At 32.9% G+C, this 23,407-nt stretch overlaps 2 protein-coding genes across 3 annotated transcripts; both read right to left on the reverse strand.

Moving 5' to 3' along the window:
* Nucleotides 1-852: 852 nt before the first annotated feature.
* Nucleotides 853-21,925, reverse strand: LOC134256086 (uncharacterized). 2 transcript variants are annotated; one of them, XM_062738688.1, is made up of 11 exons: nucleotides 21,865-21,925; nucleotides 15,155-15,648; nucleotides 13,973-14,097; nucleotides 13,692-13,842; nucleotides 13,394-13,440; nucleotides 11,289-11,394; nucleotides 8,477-8,629; nucleotides 7,560-7,751; nucleotides 4,481-4,549; nucleotides 4,260-4,355; nucleotides 853-3,639 (listed from the first exon to the last, which is right to left on the reverse strand). In XM_062738688.1, the coding sequence occupies exons 2-11, from the start codon at nucleotides 15,633-15,635 to the stop codon at nucleotides 1,514-1,516; spliced, it is 3,546 nt and encodes a 1,181-aa protein (XP_062594672.1). In that variant the 5' UTR covers nucleotides 15,636-15,648; nucleotides 21,865-21,925; the 3' UTR covers nucleotides 853-1,513. The 2 variants fall into 2 exon arrangements, with proteins under 2 accessions (XP_062594672.1, XP_062594673.1); XM_062738689.1 differs by lacking the exon at nucleotides 7,560-7,751.
* On the reverse strand, nucleotides 17,882-21,832 carry LOC134256087 (uncharacterized). Its single transcript, XM_062738690.1, has 5 exons — nucleotides 21,718-21,832; nucleotides 20,138-20,475; nucleotides 19,514-19,677; nucleotides 18,719-18,845; nucleotides 17,882-18,357 (listed from the first exon to the last, which is right to left on the reverse strand). Exons 2-5 carry the CDS (start codon nucleotides 20,442-20,444, stop codon nucleotides 17,990-17,992), a joined length of 966 nt encoding a protein of 321 aa, XP_062594674.1. The 5' UTR covers nucleotides 20,445-20,475; nucleotides 21,718-21,832; the 3' UTR covers nucleotides 17,882-17,989.
* Nucleotides 21,926-23,407: the final 1,482 nt, after the last annotated feature.

A 23,407-nucleotide genomic window follows, 5' to 3' on the forward strand; every position in this document is an offset into this window, starting at 1 on the left:
CTGGCCCAGTGGTTCTTGAGAAGAAGATTTTTTAATGACCCCACCCTATTTTTGTCTTTTCTTGATTATCTCCCCTTGTGAGGGGACTTGGCCCTTCATTTTGACAATTTAAATTCCCCTTCACCCAACAATTCTCTGTACCAAGTTTGGCCAAAATTGGCCCAGTGGTTCTTGAGAAAAATTCGAAAATGTGAAAAGTTTACAGACGGACAGACAGACAGACGGACAGACGACAGACAAAATGTGATCAGAAAAGCTCACTTTAGCCTTCGGCTCAGGTGAGCTAAAAATAGCATAGTTCACATAATGGATTTCTCTGGAACAGTGATTGCAGAAATAGATATGATCACATGATACATGTATTAATATACATATTAATTTAGGCAACTCTCATTTATCCATCTGTAAGCTGTCTTTGACTCAAGGACCCTGAATGTAAAATTGATTTTCATTGTTTTGAGTTTTGATAATTTTGATCTCTTTTGGTAGTTCTGCCTCTGTGTCTTTTATTAGTCCCAGAAGGTAAGATTTTGTTGAAGCAAGTGCCAGTCTTGCTGAAGAAATGCTGCAAGTCCTCATTGTTGTAATAAAATGGTGGACACGCTCCAAGGAACATGCCATGTAAGGTGACCTGACCTTGGTTGTCAAGGTAACAACATGCTCCCCCAGAAGCACCATACTCCATGTCAATCAACTTGAGATGTTTAAATTCATTGTGACTTCCAATATACTTCATTCTTTCTTCAGTCAAAGTAACTTCATTAAGGATAACATTCTTTTATTTAAATTATCATCACTGAATGATGTGGACAGTATTTGCAGAAACACCCGTTTTTCCTCAGAAGGTGACGTTTAAGAAGTGCTAAAATCAAATCTATGCTAACTTGTTGAAAATTCATTTTTGCCAAAATATTATTTAAACATACAAACTAAATAGAATACATTTACAGTACTTTCACTTTGATGCTTAAGACAGTTTTAAGATTTAAATTAGACTGTTAACTTTAATTAATTCCAAAATTTAATAGTTATTTGGTATGATGAACAAACAAGACAGAAATACACGGATAAGACAGTTGAAATATGCAATAAATAATTGTATCCCAACCACTAAGACAATAAAATCTGGGGACCACAATTCTTTGAATTTGCCAGTTTGGTCATTTATGCATTAAAGCAAGTACAGGTATAAGTTGAGCAATTTTATTTTGGCATATCTATGTAAATCTCCTAAATGAGCAAAATATATATCACACCTAAATAACCAGTTATACATCAGTATTTTAAAAATAAAGTTTTCATCTTTTCCAAAGTGCACATAATATAATAATATAATAACCAGGTATAATCATAAATAAATGTAAAAGGCAATACAAAAAATAGCATAGTTCACATGATACTGGATTTCTCTCAAACAGTGATTGCAGAAATAGATATGATCACATGATACATGTATTAATATACATATTAATTTAGGCAACTCTCCTTTATCCATCTGTAAGCTGTCCTTGACTCAAGGACCCTGAATGTAAAATTGATTTTCATTGTTTTGAGTTTGGATAATTTTGATCTCTTTTGGTAGTTCTGCATCTGTGTCTTTTATTTTCCCTGAAGGTAAGATTTTGTTAAAACAAGTGCCAGACTTGCTGAAGAAATGCTGCAAGTCCTCATTGTTGTAATAAAATGGTGGACATGCTCCAAGGAACATGCCATGTAAGGTGACCTGGCCTTGGTTGTCAAGGTAACAACATGCTCCCCCAGAAGCACCATACTCCATGTCAATCAACTTGAGATGTTTAAATTCAGTGTGACTTCCAATATACTTCATTCTTTCTTCAGTCAAAGTATCTTCATTAAGGATAAAATTCTTTTGTTTTTCATCACTGAATGATTTGGATAGTTTTTGCAGAAATCTCTGTTTTTCCTCAGAAGGTGAAATTTTCTCCAGCCTTGCTATTTCTTGGTGAGGATATTCAGTCTCTTGGGGTTTTCCAGGTGAACTCACCTGGCGAAGTAAACATCCATGGCTTTTTCTCCCATCTGGATCAAATTCTACAACTCTGTAACTGTCGGAGTAGATGATGAGTGAAAGGGTGACACGGGGCTTTTCTTTTTTTGGAAACTGGAGTTCAAAGTTGGAAGGCAAAGAATCAGTTGGCCAAACCACATAGGACTCCTCTGTGTCCCTGTCTCTCAAGGTCACTTTTCTTGACTTATCCCACTCACTGTCGGCTTTGTATTTGAATTTTTTAGTTGTGTTGTCCCATTTTACATTTAGACTGCAGTACATGTGTTGTACCTTATCATTTCCAATTCCGTGTTTTCTTTTCATCAATACATTCCCTGTCCAGTTTTCATCCTTTTTAAAGTGAATGTATTCTCTTCTCTCTTTTTTGAAATTTCTTCCTCTTGTAGCACCCTGTGAAGGCTTTAAATCCAGTTCATGCTCTTCCCCATCAACTCTGATTTTCACAACTCCATCACCATAATTTTCTCCTCCTATTTTTTCATCCTCTTTCTTTCCATTACCTTCACCTTCAAGTTCTAGTTTGAAAATTGTCTCTTCCAAACATGAGATCAATCTTACCTCTGTGCTTTTTTTCTTCACGCTATAATGCAATTTTTTGTTTTGTACAGTTAATGAAATTTCAGGAAAATGACAAGATTCACCCTTTCTTAGTACATGCATTGTTTTAAATTCCTCACTATTAACATGATCAATAGCTTCCCATGGAATGGTCCCATTTTCATCAGATTTCTGATTCTCTGTATCATTTACCCAGAATTTTCCCTTTTCAACACCACATTTTATATTTTTCCTTTCTGATTCCACAGCCAAAAGTAGAGATTTTGTTGGTTTTTCTTTTACAACAATGTCACAGTCTAATTTACGAATCTTCAAAATGCCTTGTTTATCATCCCCACCATCTTCTTCAATCTCACAAGCAAAGCTCATTTGTTCCCGCCTTGATGTAAAAATTATTCTGTATGGCTTGTTAGTTCCATCTCTTGATGCTGGTATTGGGATCTGCAAACTTTTCCTTTTTGGTATATCACAGTGCCAGAAATCTCCCAGACTGTAAGAATGCCAGTTGCCATCCTTCAATTTCTCCAGTGACACAAGCAACTTCTTATGTTTTGGCTCATCTGCTACTTTATTTCGTTCCTTGTAATTAGAATGACTTCCAGGAATTTCCCCTTCACTGTAGCTTCTTTTTATTAACTGTTTTGTCATGCAATCTGTTTCAAACTTGTGCAGTAAAACCATGTTTGGAACATTTCCCTGAATGGGCTTAGATGCATACCTCAGGATTTTATCATTGTTTTCTTCTAAAGCTTGTAATATTGCTTGAATATGAAAGTTTTTGACAAATGAACATACCTCATCTTCATTAAGAAGTTTTACAAAGTTTTCAATTGTCAGAGTCCTATTAAATGGATGTGAGGCTACATATATATGGCTCATATTGGGATCTTCTGAACCTAGGACCATAGGAACTAAGCTTTGACGGGCAGATAATTCCTTGGTACTTTTGAAGCTCTTTGATTCCTCGACTTTGAGCAAGGAAAAGTCAAGTTTATGATTTATAAACATCACTTCATCCACAAAATATTTGCAGCAGTTTTCCCTGAAATGATCTGAAATATTATCAAAATCAACTAATCAATTAATTGAACATTTTAAGCCTCAATAGTTGTAACAATTTTTATCATTTAACTAAAAATATGTTCATAGGACATGACTGCTCCACCAGTAAGTAAGGCAATATGAAAACTCTTATTAGTGTATGATGTATGATGAAAAAAAATCATTGAAAATTTCTTTTTCTCTCTACAAATATTAGTAAATTCAAAGGTCGTTGAAAAGAGCAAGACACCACATTACATATCAGTGGATAAACTTGCATAAAAATATGTTGAATATAGTTTTTTTGACACTTATCAACATGTAAACATAAGAAAATAGTGATATTAGGGTCAAAGGGAAGATCAAAGTCAAAAATTCATGCAGTTCAATATTACTCCCCAAAATATATTAGCACATGAAGCTTGATAAAAATACTTTCATTTGTTTCTTAAAATGAATTCAATACAAAGTATAGAAAAGTGCATTCAAGTTCAAAGCAAAGATCTAATTCTCTGAAGGGGGGCTTAAATATCTTATCAAATACATGTAAGAACATTTATATATAGTGCTGGTCAGTTTCAGATATGTTGAATAATTACAATGTTCTGGGGAAAATAATCTATGTAATTACCCTGCACACCCTCTGTGTATCCAATATGTATTTTCATCTCTTCTGGCTTCAAGTTCACCAACTCCTCTTCCTTTATTTTACTTAGTTTTTCAATTTCTTAAAAGGGAAAAAAAGGAAACAGATAGGAAAACAAAGAGTATTGGTAGCTAAATTTTCTATCACATTTGAGCATTTAGTACAAGTGAACTTAAAAATCCTTCTTCCCAAAGCAAACAACTTACCACCTTGCATCTCTCTGATTGCAGCCTCACTTTTTTTAACCTCAACATGAAATTTCTCTTCGATGTTTTCTGAAAGAAAGAACCAAGTGTCAAATAAGAATGTGTAAAAATAGGAAAGATTGATTAATGTAAGGAAACACAGAACCTAATTAGCAAGTTTAAGACTCTGACCTCAGGGTTGTCCCCAAGAAATAGCAGTAGAAGGGGGACTGGGGATAATTAACTATCAGGAAACCCAGTGTGAATAGCAGAATGAGTGGGGGATTAAGTCATTATTGGTAGGGAAACTCTGTGGATCATAAGGACAACTCTTTGAGCTACATGTACATTATCTTCCAAATAGAGATTTGGAAATATAAAACCTATCAAAAGAATCTTTTCATTACATAAATTGCTAAATTTTCTTTAAAAGCTCATGGGCAACCTTAATCCACAAAAGCATACTGCCTTTATCACTGAACAAATTCCTTATTCGCATAATTAAAACATAGATAGTTTTTGATACGCCAAATTTTAGCAAGAGTTATTTCCCATTAGTCTTTTACTCCTACAGGTTTTCAAATCAAAGGAATACTGTAAATCTGGAAATATTTGCTGTAGATAAATTTTTAGCAAATTTGTGAGTTCATTGCATTTGCAAAAATAGTTTTTTCTTAAAAATAAATTGCCAATAAGAAATGTTAACAAAGCAGTGGTCATTCGCAAAATTTTGAAACATGAAAATTAATCAACAGCATTTTGACCTGAATTCACAAAATAAAATTGACGTACAAATTTCCAGATTTACGGTAGTCAGATTGCCATTGATTCTTCAAAACAGAAGGACCACCCACTCCTTTAGTGCTTGCTCTGAGAACAATCAATCTTCAAAGTGAGGCATGCTACCCACTAATAAATTGATATCCGAGATTTCAACATCCGCATTTAAAGTTGGCCTTTCATAAATTCTATGGTCATTAGAATGACCTTATTAATACCATAGCAAATACAACTTATCATTAGGTCGTATTTTGGCTGAATTGTTTCATACCAATTGTCCGGCCTTCTTTTATTACACTGAGTTTTATGTTGACTTGTTCTGTCTACCTGATTATTACTTGGGGCTCATGACATGTGTGTCCAGTCAACTAGGGATGCTTTCTCCTTCTAGGCACTTGATCTCACCTCTGGAATTTCAATGGGTTCATGTTTTATGCCCTTTTTACATTTTTGTAAGTTAAAAGATTTTTGGAGATTAGTCACTGTTCATTATCTTCATCTTTTACTAAATTGATATAATTACATGTAATTGAATAAGGATTAAAAGATAAAAAGATTTGAATAATATAAAATCTGCACTACCCCACGATGCTTCCACATAAGTTTTCTGGCTATGTGGCTCCAAGAAGATTTCAATTTAATGATACTACCCTATATGTTTTCATTAGATTAAGCTTTTCTGGCCCAGTTGTTCTTGAAAAGATTTTTGAAAGATTTTCCCCCTATATTTCAATGTTAAACTTGCATTCCCTATAGTTGAATCCACACTTTTCAAAAGTTATGTCCCTTGGCCACCATCTTAGGGGATAAACCCATAGAATCCTCACATTACCCTTTGTAGATCAGGTTTTTAAATTTGTCATTTGACAGGTAAAAACGGACGGGCAACAGGTGATTATACCCACAAATCCAAAGAAAACAATTTAAACACAGTGGATTCCTCATAGCCCACCTAAATGTTTCATAGCAAAAGAGGAGAAATTGGTTTATCCCTTTTGAAAAGTTTTATAAATCCAAAAGGAATCAACTTTTGTAAACAGGATTCAACACTAACGGTACCCCGCTGGCCCGGGACAACTGAATATTAAGGTCTGCACTAAACATGCTTTAAGTTTCAGCTATTCTGCAGTGGCTCTTGAAAAATTTTTTTTAACATGATTTCAGAGCAACTATAATTGTAATTCACACACAATGTATCTGATCATTGTTAAATTCCTTCATTTTAACAATGTTAAATTTTCCTTCATAAAGATGACAATTTTTATCCAAAAAAACACCCAGTGGTTCTTTGAGAAGAAGTTGAAAATGTGAAAAGTTTACAGACGAACAGGCAACAGGTGATCATAAAAACTCACTTGAGCTTTCGGCCACCAGCCTCGGCTGCTGGACAACTAATACATGAACAGGACTAGTGGAAATTAGAAATGGCTAGCCCTGCTGACAACTATGGTTTTAAACCTGAGCACTGCTTTGGCTAGGAAAAAGAATTTTCCTATATATTTCTATGTAAAATTGGTTTATTATTGAAAAGTTTAAATCCAAAAGTAGTCCCAAGACCAATCATGGTTTTGCTGTTCTTGAGAAGATTATTTTTAAAGAATTTTCCAATAAATTTCAATGTAAAACTTTGGTCAGCCATTTTGCCTGCCCTACCCCTGGGGGTCATGATTTGAACAAATTTGAATCTACACAACCTGAGGATGTTTCCATATAAATATGATCAATTATGCATTTAAAATTCTTTGAGAAGATTAAAAAAAAAAATTCCTATATATATCTATGTATTTTGGCCCTGCCACACCCCGGGGGTCATGATTTGAACAAATTTGAATATACTCAACCTGAAGATGCTTCCAAATAAATATGATCAATTATAGCTTTTCTATTCTTGAGAAGAAGATTTTTGAAAGAATTTTCCTATATATTTCTATGTAAAACTTTGGTCGTCCATTGTGGCCCCGTCCTACCCGCAGGGGTCATGATTTGAAGAAACTTGAATCTACTCTACCTTAGGATGTTTCCCCATAAGTTTCATCTTTCCTGGCACAGTGGTTCTTGAGAAGATTTTTAAAACATGCCATGAAAATTTCATTAATTCCCAATTATCTCCCCTTGAATGAGGGTATGGCCCTTCATTTGAACAAATTTGAATCCCCTTTACCCAAAGATGCTTTGTGGCAAGTAAGGTTGAAATTGGCCCAGCGGTTCTTGAGAAGAAGTTGAAAATGTGAAAAGTTGACAGACAGACGGACGCCGGACAAAATGTGATCAGAAAAGCTCACTTGACCCTTCAGATCAGGTGATCTAAAAAGAGACATACTAAATTCTGCTTCCATAAATTTCTTAAACGATTCCTCCACTGAGATATTATCCATCTTTTCTTTGACCCAATTGTGTCCTTTTGGTCTAAGATAACAGAAAGCCTTTGTCTTTGCTTCATCATCATTTGCTTTATCATCAAATACTTTCTCACAATAAATTAAGAGCAAGTGATCCCAAATCTCCAAATTATCTACAATGAAATTACATAATTATATTTAACTTACAGTGTATTTGATTTTATCATGAAGCTTGAAGCTTTTGTTTTTGTTGACAATTATATTGAAAATTGATCATGATGGTGATGTTTCTTACAATTTAATTTTTAAAAGACATTTTTCTCCAAAAATTTATCATTAAAAATAAGAAATCTTGGCCATTATATTATAGTTTGTAGTCATATATACATTTCTTTGAGATATTTTAATTACAAGTTTATGGAGTTTATAAGAAAACAATGTTCAATATCAAAGCAATGTGGAATACAAATATTAAGTATATAAATAGAAAATTAACATTTTTGTTGTTGCTGTTAAGAAGATAGATACTGAATGGTAACATACAAAGTACTGTATACAGGTATTTCTAATTACATGTGAGGAGTAAAATTATCATGTAATTTCGCGAGAAGCATTACTCACAAAATTAAGTAAATCTCTTATTTCATAGTGCTAAAATCCATGTAAATTCTCTTGATCAATTGTTCATTCACAAATTACACAAATTACGGTATTATTCTCATGATTTGATGTTAAGGAGCCATTTTGCAATAATATTAAGTATTCACGAAAAATAAGGAATTTACAGTACTTAATATTAAATCATTCTTTATTTACTTGTTTTTCAAATCTCCTCCATATGAAAACTGAATAAAGGAGTAAGAACTGTTAAAACTAAAGATTTTGTCTAATTGCTCACCCTGTTGGAATATGTGAGCTGGTGCCAACACAAAGTTTTTTCCTACACATGTGACAGTGGCCTGGCAGTGGTTCTGCCAGTGTAGAATGCCAACAGAATGTCTGGTCAGTGTCTTCATTATGTCAGACTTGCTAAGAGGTTTGTTAACCAGCTCTGTCAAGACAAACACAAGAGGCCCATGGGCCACATCGCTCACCTGAGCACTAAGGGTAGGAAAAAGAAGAAAATGGCTTTTTATTGTAAAGTTTAAATCCAAAAGTAGTCCCATGACCAATCGTGGATTTGCTATTTTTCAGAAGATGATTTTTAAAGAATTTTCTTATATATATCTTTAAAAACTTTGGTCAGCCATTTTGGCCCCGCCCTACCCCCGGGGGTCATGATTTGAACAAATTCTACACTACCTGAGCATGCTTCCATATAAATATGATGAATTATGGCTTTGTCATTCTTGAGAAGATTTTTATTAAAAAAATTTTCCTATATTTCTATGTAAAACTTGGTCGGCCATTTTGGCCCCGCCCTATCGGGGGGTCATGTTTGAACAAACTTGAATCTACACTACCTGAGCATGCTTCCATATAAATATGATGAATTATGGCTTTGTCATTCTTGAGAAGAAGATTTTTAAAGAATTTTCCTATATATTTCTATGTAAAATTGGCCAAATGGCCCCGCCCTAACTAAAACTTGAATCTACACTACCTGAGCATGCTTCCATATAAATTATGAATTATGGCTTTGTCATTTGAGAAGAAATTTTTAAAGAATTTTTATATATTTCTATGTAAAACTTTGGTCGGCCATAGTGGCCCCGCCCTACCCCCTGGGGTCATGATTTGAACAAACTTGAATCTACACTATCTGAACATGCTTCCATATAAATATGATGAATTATGGCTTTGTCATTCTTGAGAAGAAGATTTTTAAAGAATTTTCCTTTATATTTCTATGTAAAACAAGTCGGCCAATTTTGGCCATGTCCACCACGAAATGTAAAATGTTAAATATATAAGTACTACATTAATCCTTGTTTCCATGAAGTTTCATCTTTCCTGGCACAGTGGTTCTTGAGAAGAAGATTTTTTGAATATGCCACCAAATTTTCATTAATTCCCAATTAACTCCCCTTGAATGAGGGCGTGGCCCTTCATTTGAACAAACCTGAAACCCCTTCACCCAAGGATACTTTGTGCAAAGTTTGGTTGAAATTGGCAACAAATGATTCTGAGAAGAACTCGAAAATTGAAAAGTTTACTACATGTATTTTGTACAGCTAGACAGAATGTGATACTTGCAAAATGTGATCAGAAAAGCTCACTTGAGCTTTCAGCTCAGGTGAGCTAAAAATGAATATGTAAATGCAGTATTACCAGTGTCCACTAATAGATCAAATCAGGTTTGATGACTTGGAACATTAAACAAATATGTTTAAAGATTTCACCAACCAAAGTCTATTATGTACAAGGATGAAGTCAAAGTCATTCTGTGAGAGAAAGAACTATTCGAGGCCCTTTTCAGTTTTCTCTCACAGAATGACAGTTTGAGGACTTTATCCACTTAAAACATTTTCTCTATTGTTAACTTAATAAACTGTCCCAGGTGATGGTTATGTATTTGCTATGATTACGTAACACACTTGATTGTCCAGAGAGTGGGGGTGAAAACAATAGCTGAATTGTTTAACTTAATGGACAGTGCCAAGTAAATTTAGATTTAAATGATACCTCACTTGATTTCTGACCACTTCCCATGTAAAAGCTTCATGAGTGAAGATGTCATCAGTTATGGAGAAAGAAAAACATCAAGATTTGTAATTTTCCGGGCCAAAGGGTGGAAATATCTACAGTAGGAACACAAGCAGAAGCTTGTGTTGGTTTGCAGATTCTGAAGTTGGTGTCCAAGTTTTGACAAAAACTATCGCAAATCTTTTTTAACAATACAGGATTTAAGGACACTGTTACGAAACATTCTTTGAGAGCAACAAGAAATTGTATGAAGTTTGAGAAAACAGTTTATAACAGAAAAAAACGGACCACAAATCTATTACAGTTTGATCCTACAATTGAACCAACAATAAATAGCAGCAGAGAGTAAATGGAATAATTCATGGAAATATGAAGGATTCAGATGATGACAAGTGTATGAAAAGATAAAATTTGTGATCTCTGTCCCAAAAATGATCCCACCTGCAGTGCATCTAGTGAGGTTAACACACTGGAAATAAGCCTTTTTCTTTTAAAATTTAAATTGCTGTTGGATATATTTTAAGCATTCATGTAATGGATCTTCCACGTCCAGCATTCATTTACAAATTTTGTGAAGAGGATGAGACATTTGTTTTTTAATAAAGAAACTTCTGGATGTGGATGTTCTAAAATTATTATGCATCAGGATTTACACATGTGTCTTTTTTGCATTGGATTTGTAATTTCCAAAGATGATATACTGTTGAACATTTCATATACAATTGTTCGATATTTATGTATGATTGTGCATTAAATTAAAAATTTAACTGCCTATTTTATTTATGTATTGTCTTCAACATTTAAAACCTGTACATTAAGTTACCTTTAATTGTACATTAAGTTGATAAAGTTAAGAATTAAGAGTTTTGTCAACTTAATGTACGGTTACAGGTGATTTAATGTACAGGTTTTAAATATCCAAACCTTTTATGCTATATAATGTACTAAAAGCACAAAGGATTACATTAACAAAAATGTTTTAAAGTCTATTTAAATTTACATTCAATTTGACAAAATTAATAGTATATAATTGTCACTTTGAGGAAAAAATAAACTTTGTATACCCTTTACATCCATCAGAATCTTGTTTTCCTGATCTTGCATTCCTATTTTCTCCTCAACTTGTAATGGGTTTCCAGATATTTTCATGCAGCAAAATTCAAATCCCAACTAAAACGTGTGAATAAAAATTATAACTTTAAAATCAAACTTTATATTTTTTCTCAAAATGAGCAGATAAAGCCCTCCAAATTAAAACTTACCAGTAAATTCTAAGGCCAAATACTGTGAAATCACAAATTTTTGTGAGGGGGGTAATTTTTGTTGTTTACGAGGTATGACAAGACCCAAGAATTCATGTCCACCACGAAATGTCAAATGTTACATATATAAGTACTCATTAATCCTTGATCCATGAATTCATATCCCCACAAACCAAGAGATTTTCCTCAAACCACGGAAATTTGACCCCAGGAAAATATGTGATTTTACAATTTCAAAAATAGAGTATCCCAGCTTTTTCTTGTCAACAAATGATTCTGTCAAACTCGTTGAATTTTACTACATGTATTTTGTACTCTTATAGAATGTGATACTTGCAGTATGTAGAACCTCGCATTAATCTTAGTAGAACAAAATAGAGATCTTATAAATGTGTCAAATATTTTCTAATAAATGGTATCAGAGATTAAGATTTTTAATATTGTTGGAATTGAGTTTGCTACAAATGACGTCAAAGTCATTATTAGTTATTCCCCTTTTCAGTTTTTCTCACAATGCCATGGGTCCTGAGTCCACACATTGCCGATGGACCCCAGGCATATTTCATTAGAAATTTTAGGGCTTGCTTCTTTCATTGAGAAGCACCAATCAAATTTAAGCTAGCTTTCATAAACTGTTAGATAATGTAATCAAAAAGGATTCAGTTGACACCTCATATGCACATGTGACAAGTTGGCTTAATTTATGTGATCGGTTAGGAGATAATACAAAACAAAATTAAAGCTGGAGACCAACACCCTAAGGTTAAAATTGCGGAAGATTCTTACGAGTGGATAACGTGGTACAATTTTGGATCAAAAAGAAACTTTATTGAACAAACTTATCACCAACACTATATACATGTAAATTTATTTTGAATACCCAGGAGCAGAGACGAAGATCGTTTCAAACAATTATGCAAAAATTTTCTCTATAAGTCAAAAATGCGGATGACCCCACTATAAACACCAGAATCCCGGAAGATTTATACATTATGGATGACGTTGCATAAAATTCACAATTTTGGATGAGGCATTAGATTGCTATCATTATATATATAACTTTTTAACACCCAGACAGCAGAGAAGAAATTAAGTTCATTTACATATATTCTGGAATATTTTTTAATAATTAATTTAATAGTCCATAAATTCCGTGAACTAAAATCGAACCCCATAACCCTGGGAAGCCATGACATATGGTTTCACATGTACCTCTGACCCAAGGGTATTGAAATTCACCCCCCTCATCATATTTTGCAAAAGGTATTCTTCCTCATCAAAATTTTTTTTTAGTTAGTTTATTTCCAAACAATACCCAGGAGCAGAGAAAAATTTTTAAAGAAATAATGCATTTTCAAACCTATATAACCCAAATAGAACATCCCTGCCCTATGCACTAGAACCCCTGACCCTGGGGCCATAAAATTCACAATTTTGCTAAAATTAATTACCTTAAAAAATATTCCATCAATAACTATGTCACTTAGTTAGTTTATTTCATACCCAGTGAGCAGAAGAAGAAGATTTTAAAGAAATAATGCATTTTCACTATATAATCTATATACCCCCGCCCTAGCACTAGAACCCCTGATCCTGGGGCCATGATTTTCACAATTTTGGTAGAGGACTCTGGTCGAAATGGTCAAAATAAATTTACATGTGCATCTAACAGTTTGACTGCTTGATGTCCAGGAGTAAAGAAGAAGATTTTTAAAGATTGCTAATTTTCCAAAAGATGGTTTTGGAATCCCAGCAATGTGTTGACTCAGGACCCTTGGTATTGCTAGAATGATTTTCAGTATCTTTATAATTATCCTCTACACTGGATTTTTTAATTATTTTGACAAGCAAAGAAATTGTAATGAAGGAAATTCTAAAACTGAAGTTAAATAACATAATACACATACCCCAAGTAATTTTTGTCTTATCTGTTCCAAACTAGTGTCAAAACAATCTGTTAAAAAAATACACAGGCAAATACTAAAAATATGAATCAAAACCTTTTCAGTATAGTAGAAGCACAATATAACTGATAAACTGAAGATCACACATTTATTATTTTGACAAGCCTGTTTTCCATCTTCTTCATGCACATTAGCAAAAAAATATGTGGCAAAGATATGCTAAATTTCCTACCTTGCTTATGATATTATAAATGCAATATTTTATGAAAATGGTGACAAAATGAAAAGTTTTAAATTTTACCTTTACTTTCTGAAATTGAACCTTGAAAAGAATTTAAATGTCTGAGGAGAACTTGTTTCATTTTTTCTGTTCCAAAAACATAAGGAACTTTCCAATCTTTCTTCTTGCAGAGTCCTCCAAATTCTATTTCATTTTCCCAACATTGGTTGCTCTGAATATTGATATATATATATGACTATATGTATTTTTTTTACTAATAAAATTGTTCAAACTAGTACATAAATAAGATCTTTCCTTTAAATGTGCAATTCAAGATAAATGTATCAACAAAGCAGTGTTACCTGTTTCTGTAGCTTATGAATATATTCTTGAAGTTCCTGCAGTATCTCTGGTTTTGGTTGTTCCCCTTTATGAGGAAAATAATCCCTTATTTGGTTCTTTAGTTTCCTCTGCTGTGAGTCTCTCTCTATTTACAAAAGACAAATCAAAACAAAAGCTTGAAACGAGAATTCATTATACAGTAAAACTCGGTTAATGAAGTCCTGGGGACCTGTGAATTTAATAATTTGCTATATCTGTATTCATTATGTCCGTATAACGAATTCGTATAATCAGATATAGATAATTCACTATATGCATGTTTTCATTCAAGTATTACAACCAAAAATATGTTAAGGAAGCAAATATTACAAAACATACCTTCGATAACCAAGGTTTTATTATGAATTGAATTTTATATACAAATGCTGAAATAAAATAAAGTCAGTTCAATTTATCAAATTTTGAGATCTTTGAAAGTTTGTTAAGATGTAAATTTCATTATATTTAACCTCAACGGGACTCAAAATCAGTTGGCTATATCTGTAAATTCGTTATATGAGAGTTCGTTAAAACCGTAAAATTTTACAAAGATTTGTTAAGAATTTTGTCGATGACCCAGAAAGACTTCACTATATCCATGAATTCGCTATACCCATATTCGTACTAAACAAGTTTTACTGTAAATGCCTTAAATTTGTTTCAAGCAGTATTAAAATGTCTTGTATGGCTTTACCTTGTGGAACATTAATCATATATGGCATTTTTACATTTGATAGCTGTCCTGTATACAGGAGAAATATATTCAATGGAAAAATACAAGCTGTAATTTATCTATCAAAATAAAGTGATATTTTGTCGAACGTTCATGAGCACTCGCCAAAGTTCCTTATACCCCCAACAGAAATGTTCTAGAACGCTTGCTCTGTTAAATAGGCCTCTGGTCCATAATCTAGTTAGATCCAGCATCCAAAGCTGATAGTGTCCTATCCTTAGATGCATTATCTACCCGGTATGCAAGAGTGGTCCAGGTAGGACTTATAGTTACTTGGAAATGGACCAGCTTCAAATACTGGCAGTTCCAACACTGTAGCATGCACTAATACTAATGCTGATGCCAGCGCCAAGTGTATAGCATTAAGGTTTTTACTTAATCTCTGAACTTAACTAACTTTAAGATTTCAACACCTATTAATAACAATTACCTTTACATGTTCTACATGATGGCCTTTTGCAGTTACATGAGAAGATTTCATATGGTTTCCCTTTATAATATTCAGATGGTACCACTTCATTTTGTTTAGTTATATTATTCCACTTTTCCTCTGCTCCACTACCACTTCTAAGTGCAAGAAGGTCATCTAGCCATGGATTGTCAATTTCTAACACAAACAGACACACAGACAAAAATTCAGTCGTGACTTTCTCTCGATCCTCTGCTTCTAATCCAACACCCAGCACGGAGTCTATGATTTCCTCCACTGTAGTGTTTTTCCTCACTAGGTTGAATTCTTTCAGGACTTGGATGTGGCTTGTTTCCCTTTGTTTAATTGTGTTGATTATCTTCTCCCTACTGAAGCCACTGATTCTCTGTAAAAGTCCAGGGCTGTTTTGCTGTGTTGTCATTTTTTTTGTTTTCAATCTTTCTATATCACATACTGGGAGAGCATTGTCTAACAGATTCATTTGTTCCCACAACCTGTAAAAGCAATTCATAGTTTGATAATAATTAGAGATATTATACAATTATTAATTATACTTATAATAAGTACATGTTGAAATAAAATGTATAATAATAATGTGTTTATTAGTGACTTGTTTTTCTCAAATGCCTAGCTACTTTTATTATTTTAAAACTGTCAAAATCAAAAAGATTACCGAGTGTCTTTAAAGATTGTTTCTTCAGCATATAGAGTATATATCACTATACATTGATCCATTTTGAAAAGCAATGAGATATAACCAGATAAATAAGTGAGACAATAAGGTTATGACATCACTCCAACTAATCAGAAGATATACAGGACTTCTCTATCATATACTATTGCATATTCTTTAACACATTTAAAAAGAGAAATCATATGGGAATGATGCATATCAATAAGTCAATCAGCATGAAAATTAAAGGTGAGAGGATGATGCATCTAGATCTGCTGTAAACCTGTCAAATGCCGACATTTTTAATACTAATTGTTAGCAAGACCATTATTTACACACTGAATTGTTTGCAGATTTTGTTGTTATTTTCTGATAGAAAAGGAGCATGTGGCGGGTGTGACCCGTCGGCAGGGGATGATCACTCTTCCATGGCACCTGGTCCCACCTCTGATGTTTAAGAGGTCTGTGTTTGCTCTGCCCCTAGTTTGTATTTGCTGAAGGACTTTTGAGCTTGAATTTTTGTTATCTAGCTCCATATATTTCTATTTAGCATTTACATCCTATTAATTGACAAACAAGCATACATGGCTTGAAATGCATAGCATTTACATTTTGAATTTACACTATCTCAAATAGCTTTTAAATTTCATTTTTCTGGCACAGTGGCTGATTTTTTTTAAATCAAATATTTCAATGTAAGGTTTGATCCCCAATCTATTCCATAGGCCATGATTTGAACAAATTAGAGTCTACACGGCATCTTAGGAATCTTTACCATATGACTGTATCATCTTTCCTTAAATACAGTGTGATTCTTGAGAAAAAAGATTTTTTTAAAACATAGAATCACATAATTCTGTGCTGGTTTAAAGATTTGACTCCAAGTTGCTAAAAGTTGGAATTTTACTTTTTATTGGAAAAAAATGAACCTTTTTAAAAATAGTGATTTCACAGTATATTTCAATGTAAAACTCCTATTATTGTCCCATAAAGCCAGAGGCCATAGTTGAACAATTCTGAATCCTTGCTATCTCTGACATCATATGTTTTATCATTTCTGCTCAAATGGCATTTGAGAAGACCTACCCTCCACCAGGTATATTACAATGTAAAACTTTGATCTCTTGTGGAGAATCTTTCAAATATCAGCTAGGGGCCATCATCTATACTATCCCCAAAATCTTTCACTAAGTTTCACTTTTCTGGCCAAAGAGTTTTTTTTATGATCCCACCCTATTATTGCTCACATGGCTGTTGAGAAGACCTACCCTCCACCAGGTATATTACAATGTAAAACTTTGATCTCTTGTGGAGAATCTTTCAAATATCAGCTAAGGGCCATCATCTATACTATCCCCAAAATCTTCCACTAAGTTTCACTTTTCTGGCCCAAGAGTTTTTTTTTATGATCCCACACTATTATTGCCTTTTCTTATCTCCCGCTTGGAAGGAGAATTCATTCTTTGCTTAAAAGCCTTTCTATCCACAGCTGCTTTGTACTAATTCTGAATAAAATTGACCCAGTGGATTTTGAGAAGAAGTTGAAAATGTGAAAAGTTTACAGTTATATGGACACCAGATAACCAGAAAAACTAACTTGAGAGCTGAAGCTCTCATGAGATTGAAACATTATTTTTTTTTTAGAATAGAAGGGTCACATACATGCTTTGTGATTATTATAAATCTTTTGACCTGGAGATGATAAAATTTCAGTTCAAAAAATTCAATTCCATTGAATCAAACCCCCAAACTTAAATGCCAGTGTTCATTGAAAATACATGTACTGAGTATACAAGACATTCTGAGAAGTTTGGGATCTGGAGATCTTACAGCAGAACAGGCAGACAAACAAGCATACTCCTTACTCCCATTACCTCCTTCTCAGATATCAGAGTTAAAACACAGTTTCTGTGATTTTTTTTTTCAAAACATTTTTATTCACTACAGGTAAGTAAACTGATATATGAAATAAATTATTAACAAATTGTACATTTGATTACTAATATTTTTTTTTTTGGTTACATATCATTTCTCTAAATTTTTTGTTTTATCTATTCATAAACATTTTTTGAGAGTAAAATTTTGTTTCATTTTGGGATATGAGTCTTGATAATGCAATGAAATATTGTATATGATGATGCCACTTGAATCCCTGATGAACTTCATCGATACAAACAAGGTAGAAACAGCAGTTTGGCGAGCTGGTCTGTTACAACAGGTAATCTAGGAACAGTGCTCCATGTTCCATCCACCAGATCCCAGTTCATGCGATCTTTTATGAATTTTCCCAACTTTATATTTGTTCTCAAAATCACCTCATTAAATTCAATGTAATTTTGCATATTCTCAATGGTAGCTGTCTCTGCTTTCCTGGGATCTTTCTCCTTTTCCTCTTCTTTCTCTATCTCATCCTGTAAACTTTTCATAGAATTACAGAAATATTTGATGAAAGTGCAGGACCGGAGAGCTGGTGTGCCCTGGTTCTTCAGTGAAGAGTGTTTTATCAGATCTGGATGCCAGTCATATTCTCCTATAATAAAGAAAGATCTATAAAGACTTGTATATTTTCAGCTTTTAAAACTGCAATTGCACATTACAATACCGTAAATCTGGAAATTTTTGCTGTAGATAAATTTTTAGCAAATTTGCGAGTTTACTGCATTCGCAAAAATATTTTTCTTAAAAATAAATTACCAATAAGAAAATGTAAACAAAGCAGTGGTCATTCGCAAAATTCGCAAAATTTTGAAACGTAAAAATTAATCAACAGCATTTTGACCCGAATTCGCAAAATAAAATCGACGTAAAAATTTCCAGATTTACGATAATCAGTTTGGTTATCATGCTGCAGCCTTTATAGAGCACAAGGCTGTGCCTTGAGATTAACAAACCTGAAATGTTGGACTGGTAGATGAGAACATCTGCTTCTCGAGGCCATCGAGCCAAAGGTTGAACAGATCTGCCCTCTACATCACCAAATAAATGCTTCCCCACGGGTTGTAAATCAATGTCACATGACTAAAAAGTAGATTCAAAATAAAACAATACAATTTAAACACTGCAACACTAACATATGTAATAATGTGTATTTTAATCAGCTTTCAAAAATGCTCAAAATAATATCTCTCTCTTTTTTTAAATATTGTTGTGGATTATATCAAAGGAAAATATTTCACAATATTTACATTCACTGTGTTTTTTCTACTAAGCCAACTGTGAAATTGATTTGAATACCATTTTTGTGTATACTCACGCCTAGAAATATACACGGAGAAATGTGCATTAATGTAGTCACAATAAGGTTACAGCGACATAAGTAAAAGTATAACGATATAGGGCAGCGAGAAATTCAAATATTGAGTATATTTTGGGTGCTTCCAAAAATGTAAAATGTAAGTATAAGGAAATTTTTTAAGTTTAGTGTGAATTATTGATGTGTGAATTACACAGACTTGCACATAGGCATGTTTTTCATGAAGCGCCCTAGCGCTTCAAGAAATTTGCCTAGTAATACGTGCAATTCTGTGTGATTCCATACCAATAACTCACAAAAAACTTAAAAACATTCCTTAATTAATAGAAAGAGTATCTTCTTTTAAAGGGATGAGATAGATTTTCAATCCATTGCCTCCTTAAGGCTTTCACATCGATATCAGCTTTAAATCAATGTGAATTTAGTTATCTACCTGAACAACAAACAACTTTGGCTTAAGCTGAAGGGCTGTACAAGACTGGAATTTTTTTACTACTGTGGACAAAGAAATTCTGTTGCCTTTGCTGTCATAGAAAAATCCTGGTCCTCCAAATGCTAATACAACACAAACAAAGACCCTGCAGGTTTTTAAACATCCTTAAAAAAAATAAGAAGAAAATACTTAAGGAAATTTTGTATATGATTCAATAAGTTTAAAATCTTAAAAGTTTTTTTGGTTAAAATCCATTATTTAATATAATTATTAATTTTATATACCCCTTTTAACAACCAGTAATTACTTATTCATACACAACTTTACAACTTAGTCAAATGAATCTGCTCTAAAATTTAAGCTGTTTATTGACATATGAAGAATCCATAAATTGTATGGCCGACCCATAATCAGAAGCAATTTAGCATGTACATTTAAAAGTACATCACCACTGCTAATTTGGTCATTGCATGGCTCAAAATTTTTGCACCAAAAAGTTTAATCATGGTCACATATATATAAAGAATTATTTTTATGATGTAGGAAACATCCATCTTTGGTACTTTTGTTATAAATGTGTTAACTGTATCTGAACATTACAGTTTTTTAAATAAAGGCAATTACCTCCCTTAGCACAGTTTCCTTCAATGTATTTGTCTATTTCAGAAAGCACACAATTTTTTCCAGCTTCCTCTTTGATCACGTCTGTTTTATAAGTTGACCTTCCAAAAACATCTTGTAGTTTCTTCACCTCTGCCTCAGCACCAGTTCGAAATTTCTGTATTGAATGCCCCCCTCCTATAGTCTTCATGGTTTTGTTAATGTTAATTATTAGACAACATCCAAAATTATCACTTTTATCAAAGTAATAATTTGATCCTCCATACACTTGTTGTTGCTTCTGTGTCTGTTCCTTCTTTTCGGTCGTCATTATTAATGCTCCAATCAACCGGCAGGTGTACCTGATACATTATCACCGTTATATAAAAAAAACTAAAATCTAAAATCCATTTTTAGAGAATCGTTTTTTTTTTAACGACAAAATGTCAGACTGAGCATACATAAGCTGACATAGTGAGTACATTCACTAAATAATTCTAACAAGTGACAGCAGTGTAATAACACAATATCACAGAAAAAACACTATATTTAAAAGCACTCATGTTTCAAAATTTTAAGCCTTTTGAAATATAAAACAAGCTGCCCAATTATTTTTAGGACATTTGGTCTAGTTTTTGAAGGGTAGCAATGAAAACTGACATCAAAGGAAGACTTTTAATGAATCAACATCTGTGGTAAACAAGAGAATCTCAAATTTATGAGTATTTACATGAGTACAACATTTCTTATCAATTATAAAATTTCTCATGTAATCATGGAGATGAAGTCAAAAAAAATAGACACTCCATTATTTTAAGGAATTCATTACCAAAGAGTTATAATCAAATGAAGGTCTGGAAATGTTTGGAAGAAAATCCTTAAATCAAATAAGTTGGAAAAGAAACATTGGTAAAAATATCGAGCAAGCAGTAAGCAGTGCTCTTATAAAGATGATTTTTACCATTGAAGGGAAAAGTTATGTTACATATTTATAATATATGTCCTGTCTATAACTGTATGATCTAAAAATAAATCACTATCAATGAACGATGGCAGTGTTATAGAGATAACCTTTTCATCATGTGTTTATCATAGCCCTTCAAAAGACAATATGAAACCATTATGATATCAGTTTGACTGATAAATGATTTTTTTACCCTATTCACCAGGAAAAGTTATCTCTACAAGTAAATAAAGTTATCACATTAAATAAATGCAGTACTTTTACCTGGAAAAATATCTCAACAATAGTAAATTTAAATAATTATCTGAATGACGTCATCATTAAATACTTTAATTTCTGTAAAAACCAATGTTCAAGTAGTATTTACACTGACTTGAGTTGTCTAGTTGATAGAAAATAATCCAAATCATATAAAAAGTTAATGTAGAGAAAGCATTTTTAGGTCTGTCAACTGTATAGTTAAGTAGGAAATGATACTATAAAAATAAAATCAATTTACTCGTTAGACAGTGTCTCAAAGGTGTGAACACCCAAATCATGATAAGCTAAAAGTGGTACGTTTCAACTGAAATATAAGCTTATTAAATCATGTCAATGAAATGAATGTCACATTAAATACCTTGGCCTAAATGTAACTTACTTGAAACTGAACAGTTGTTGAAAGTTTTCAAACCGAAAGTACACCTTCAACGAAAATAATTAGCCTAACAAGTTAAACAAGTTATGTTCCCTATAAAGTCAACGGTCTTCTACTGAAAGAATGAAAATAATGAGTTTTCAATATTACCTTCAAAACTACAATATCATGTGAATGGATGTTTGGCGAATACTATCATCAAAGCCATGATCGTAATGACACTTGATAGAGTCGTCTTGCGGAACCCTGTAATTAGACTCCTCGACCGAGGATTGCCGAGTATTTCCGGGAAAACTCCGATAGCCTAAATTAAATTAAAAAATCTTTTGCTTGCATTTTTTAAACACAGAAAGGAGGATCCGTGATCAAGTGATTTATTTTTCTGAATTCTTTAATTTTTATCGAGGCTGGAGAGTGATAAAGTTATAATTGTTTTGTGAAGTGTAATAGACACATTGGTACATGTAAAACAAGAAATTATTTAACGTAACATTTATGGCCTTTACTAGAGAGGGGGGAGACTCTATATAATATGGTGAAGATGCCGATTGAGGCATTGATGAACTGGTTTAAGAATAGAATTTCTTCGCAATGTAGCAAAGAAAATACAGGAGAGTTAAAAATTAGAAAATAACTCAAAGTATATGTTGTATAAAGAAACCGAATGTGAAGATGTGAAACAAGAAATGTTAGGTTAAAAGCCAAACACATCAGATTTTTTTTTTATTATAAATGATGGATTTCGTTATTTTTAGTGTAAATTAATTCTTGTTTCTGGAATTTGTAAAATTGGTTGAATTTACCAATATTAGAGTCTATCTTTGGTTGTGCTTAGACGTAAAAAAAAACCTCCCTTGTCTTTTCCAGGCTTTTCCGTCAGAAAAAAAAAACCCGGGAAATTTGAAGTTTTACAAATATTTAGTTATCTTTAAAGTGTAAGCTACACAATAAATAAACATAGCTATTTTTAAAATGCTTCAACACGATACAAAGAAATTGTTATCGCACGGTCTATCTATAGTAGTTTTCACAGTTTTCCCAGAATGCACGACCGTGAAGCCGAGCATGCGTATTCAAGGAATTTGGACTAACGTGGTGCATTTTTAGGGTGTCCAATTCCATTACAGGAGATTCCCCGAATTTTTTTTTCAACAATTGACCCCAACTGGTGCATTTTTATATTGATTAAACTTCCTTTGTTTTTTTTTTATCCCCCCCCCTAAGATTCGGGGGGGGGGGTATGTATATAATTTATATATTATGAATTACAAGACTACTTAAAATATCCAATAAATAAAGCTATACGTTCTAAATTAACAAAACTGAGAATTTCGGCACATCCTTTAGAAATTGAAGTAGGCAGATATTCAAAGCCTTGTATCCCAAAAGAATCGCGTTTTTGTCACTATTGTAAAACTGTTGTAGAAAGTGAAATACATTTCATATATGACTGTCCCTTATATATAGATTTGCGAAAAAAGTACTGTCTTCTGAACATCTGTAATTTAAAAGATAACATATTGAAAGAAAATCATTGTAAAGTATTTTGTAATCCTGACAATGCAGTTCATTCTAGAAGGCTATGTGAATTTTTATATGAATGTTCTGTATTGCGTTCCAAAACTAAAGCGCAATCATAATATATATATATCTAATGCATTTATTAGCTCATCACTGTCCATACTATACTGCT

Source organism: Saccostrea cucullata, unplaced genomic scaffold, assembly GCF_032062105.1.
Source record: "Saccostrea cucullata isolate Sc308-1 unplaced genomic scaffold, CSIRO_AGI_Scuc_v1 ctg141, whole genome shotgun sequence".
NCBI lineage: Eukaryota > Metazoa > Mollusca > Bivalvia > Ostreida > Ostreidae > Saccostrea > Saccostrea cuccullata.

Excerpts from the sequence above, each read along its gene's own strand:
- LOC134256086 (XM_062738688.1), bottom strand. The coding sequence starts at position 15,635 with ATGAATCTGTTAGACAATGCTCTCCCAGTATGTGATATAGAAAGATTG. Across the intron at positions 14,098-15,154 it reads ATCATGTAGAACATGTAAAG|AGAGAGACTCACAGCAGAGG; the intron begins GTAATTGTTATT and ends TTTTGTAAATAG. Across the intron at positions 4,550-7,559 it reads ATTTATGGAAGCAGAATTTA|AAAACATCGAAGAGAAATTT; the intron begins GTATGTCTCTTT and ends TCTTTCTTTCAG.
- LOC134256087 (XM_062738690.1), bottom strand. The coding sequence starts at position 20,444 with ATGACGACCGAAAAGAAGGAACAGACACAGAAGCAACAACAAGTGTAT. Across the intron at positions 19,678-20,137 it reads AGGAAACTGTGCTAAGGGAG|GATGTTTAAAAACCTGCAGG; the intron begins GTAATTGCCTTT and ends ATTTTTTTTAAG. Across the intron at positions 18,846-19,513 it reads CAAAGTTGTTTGTTGTTCAG|TCATGTGACATTGATTTACA; the intron begins GTAGATAACTAA and ends TCTACTTTTTAG.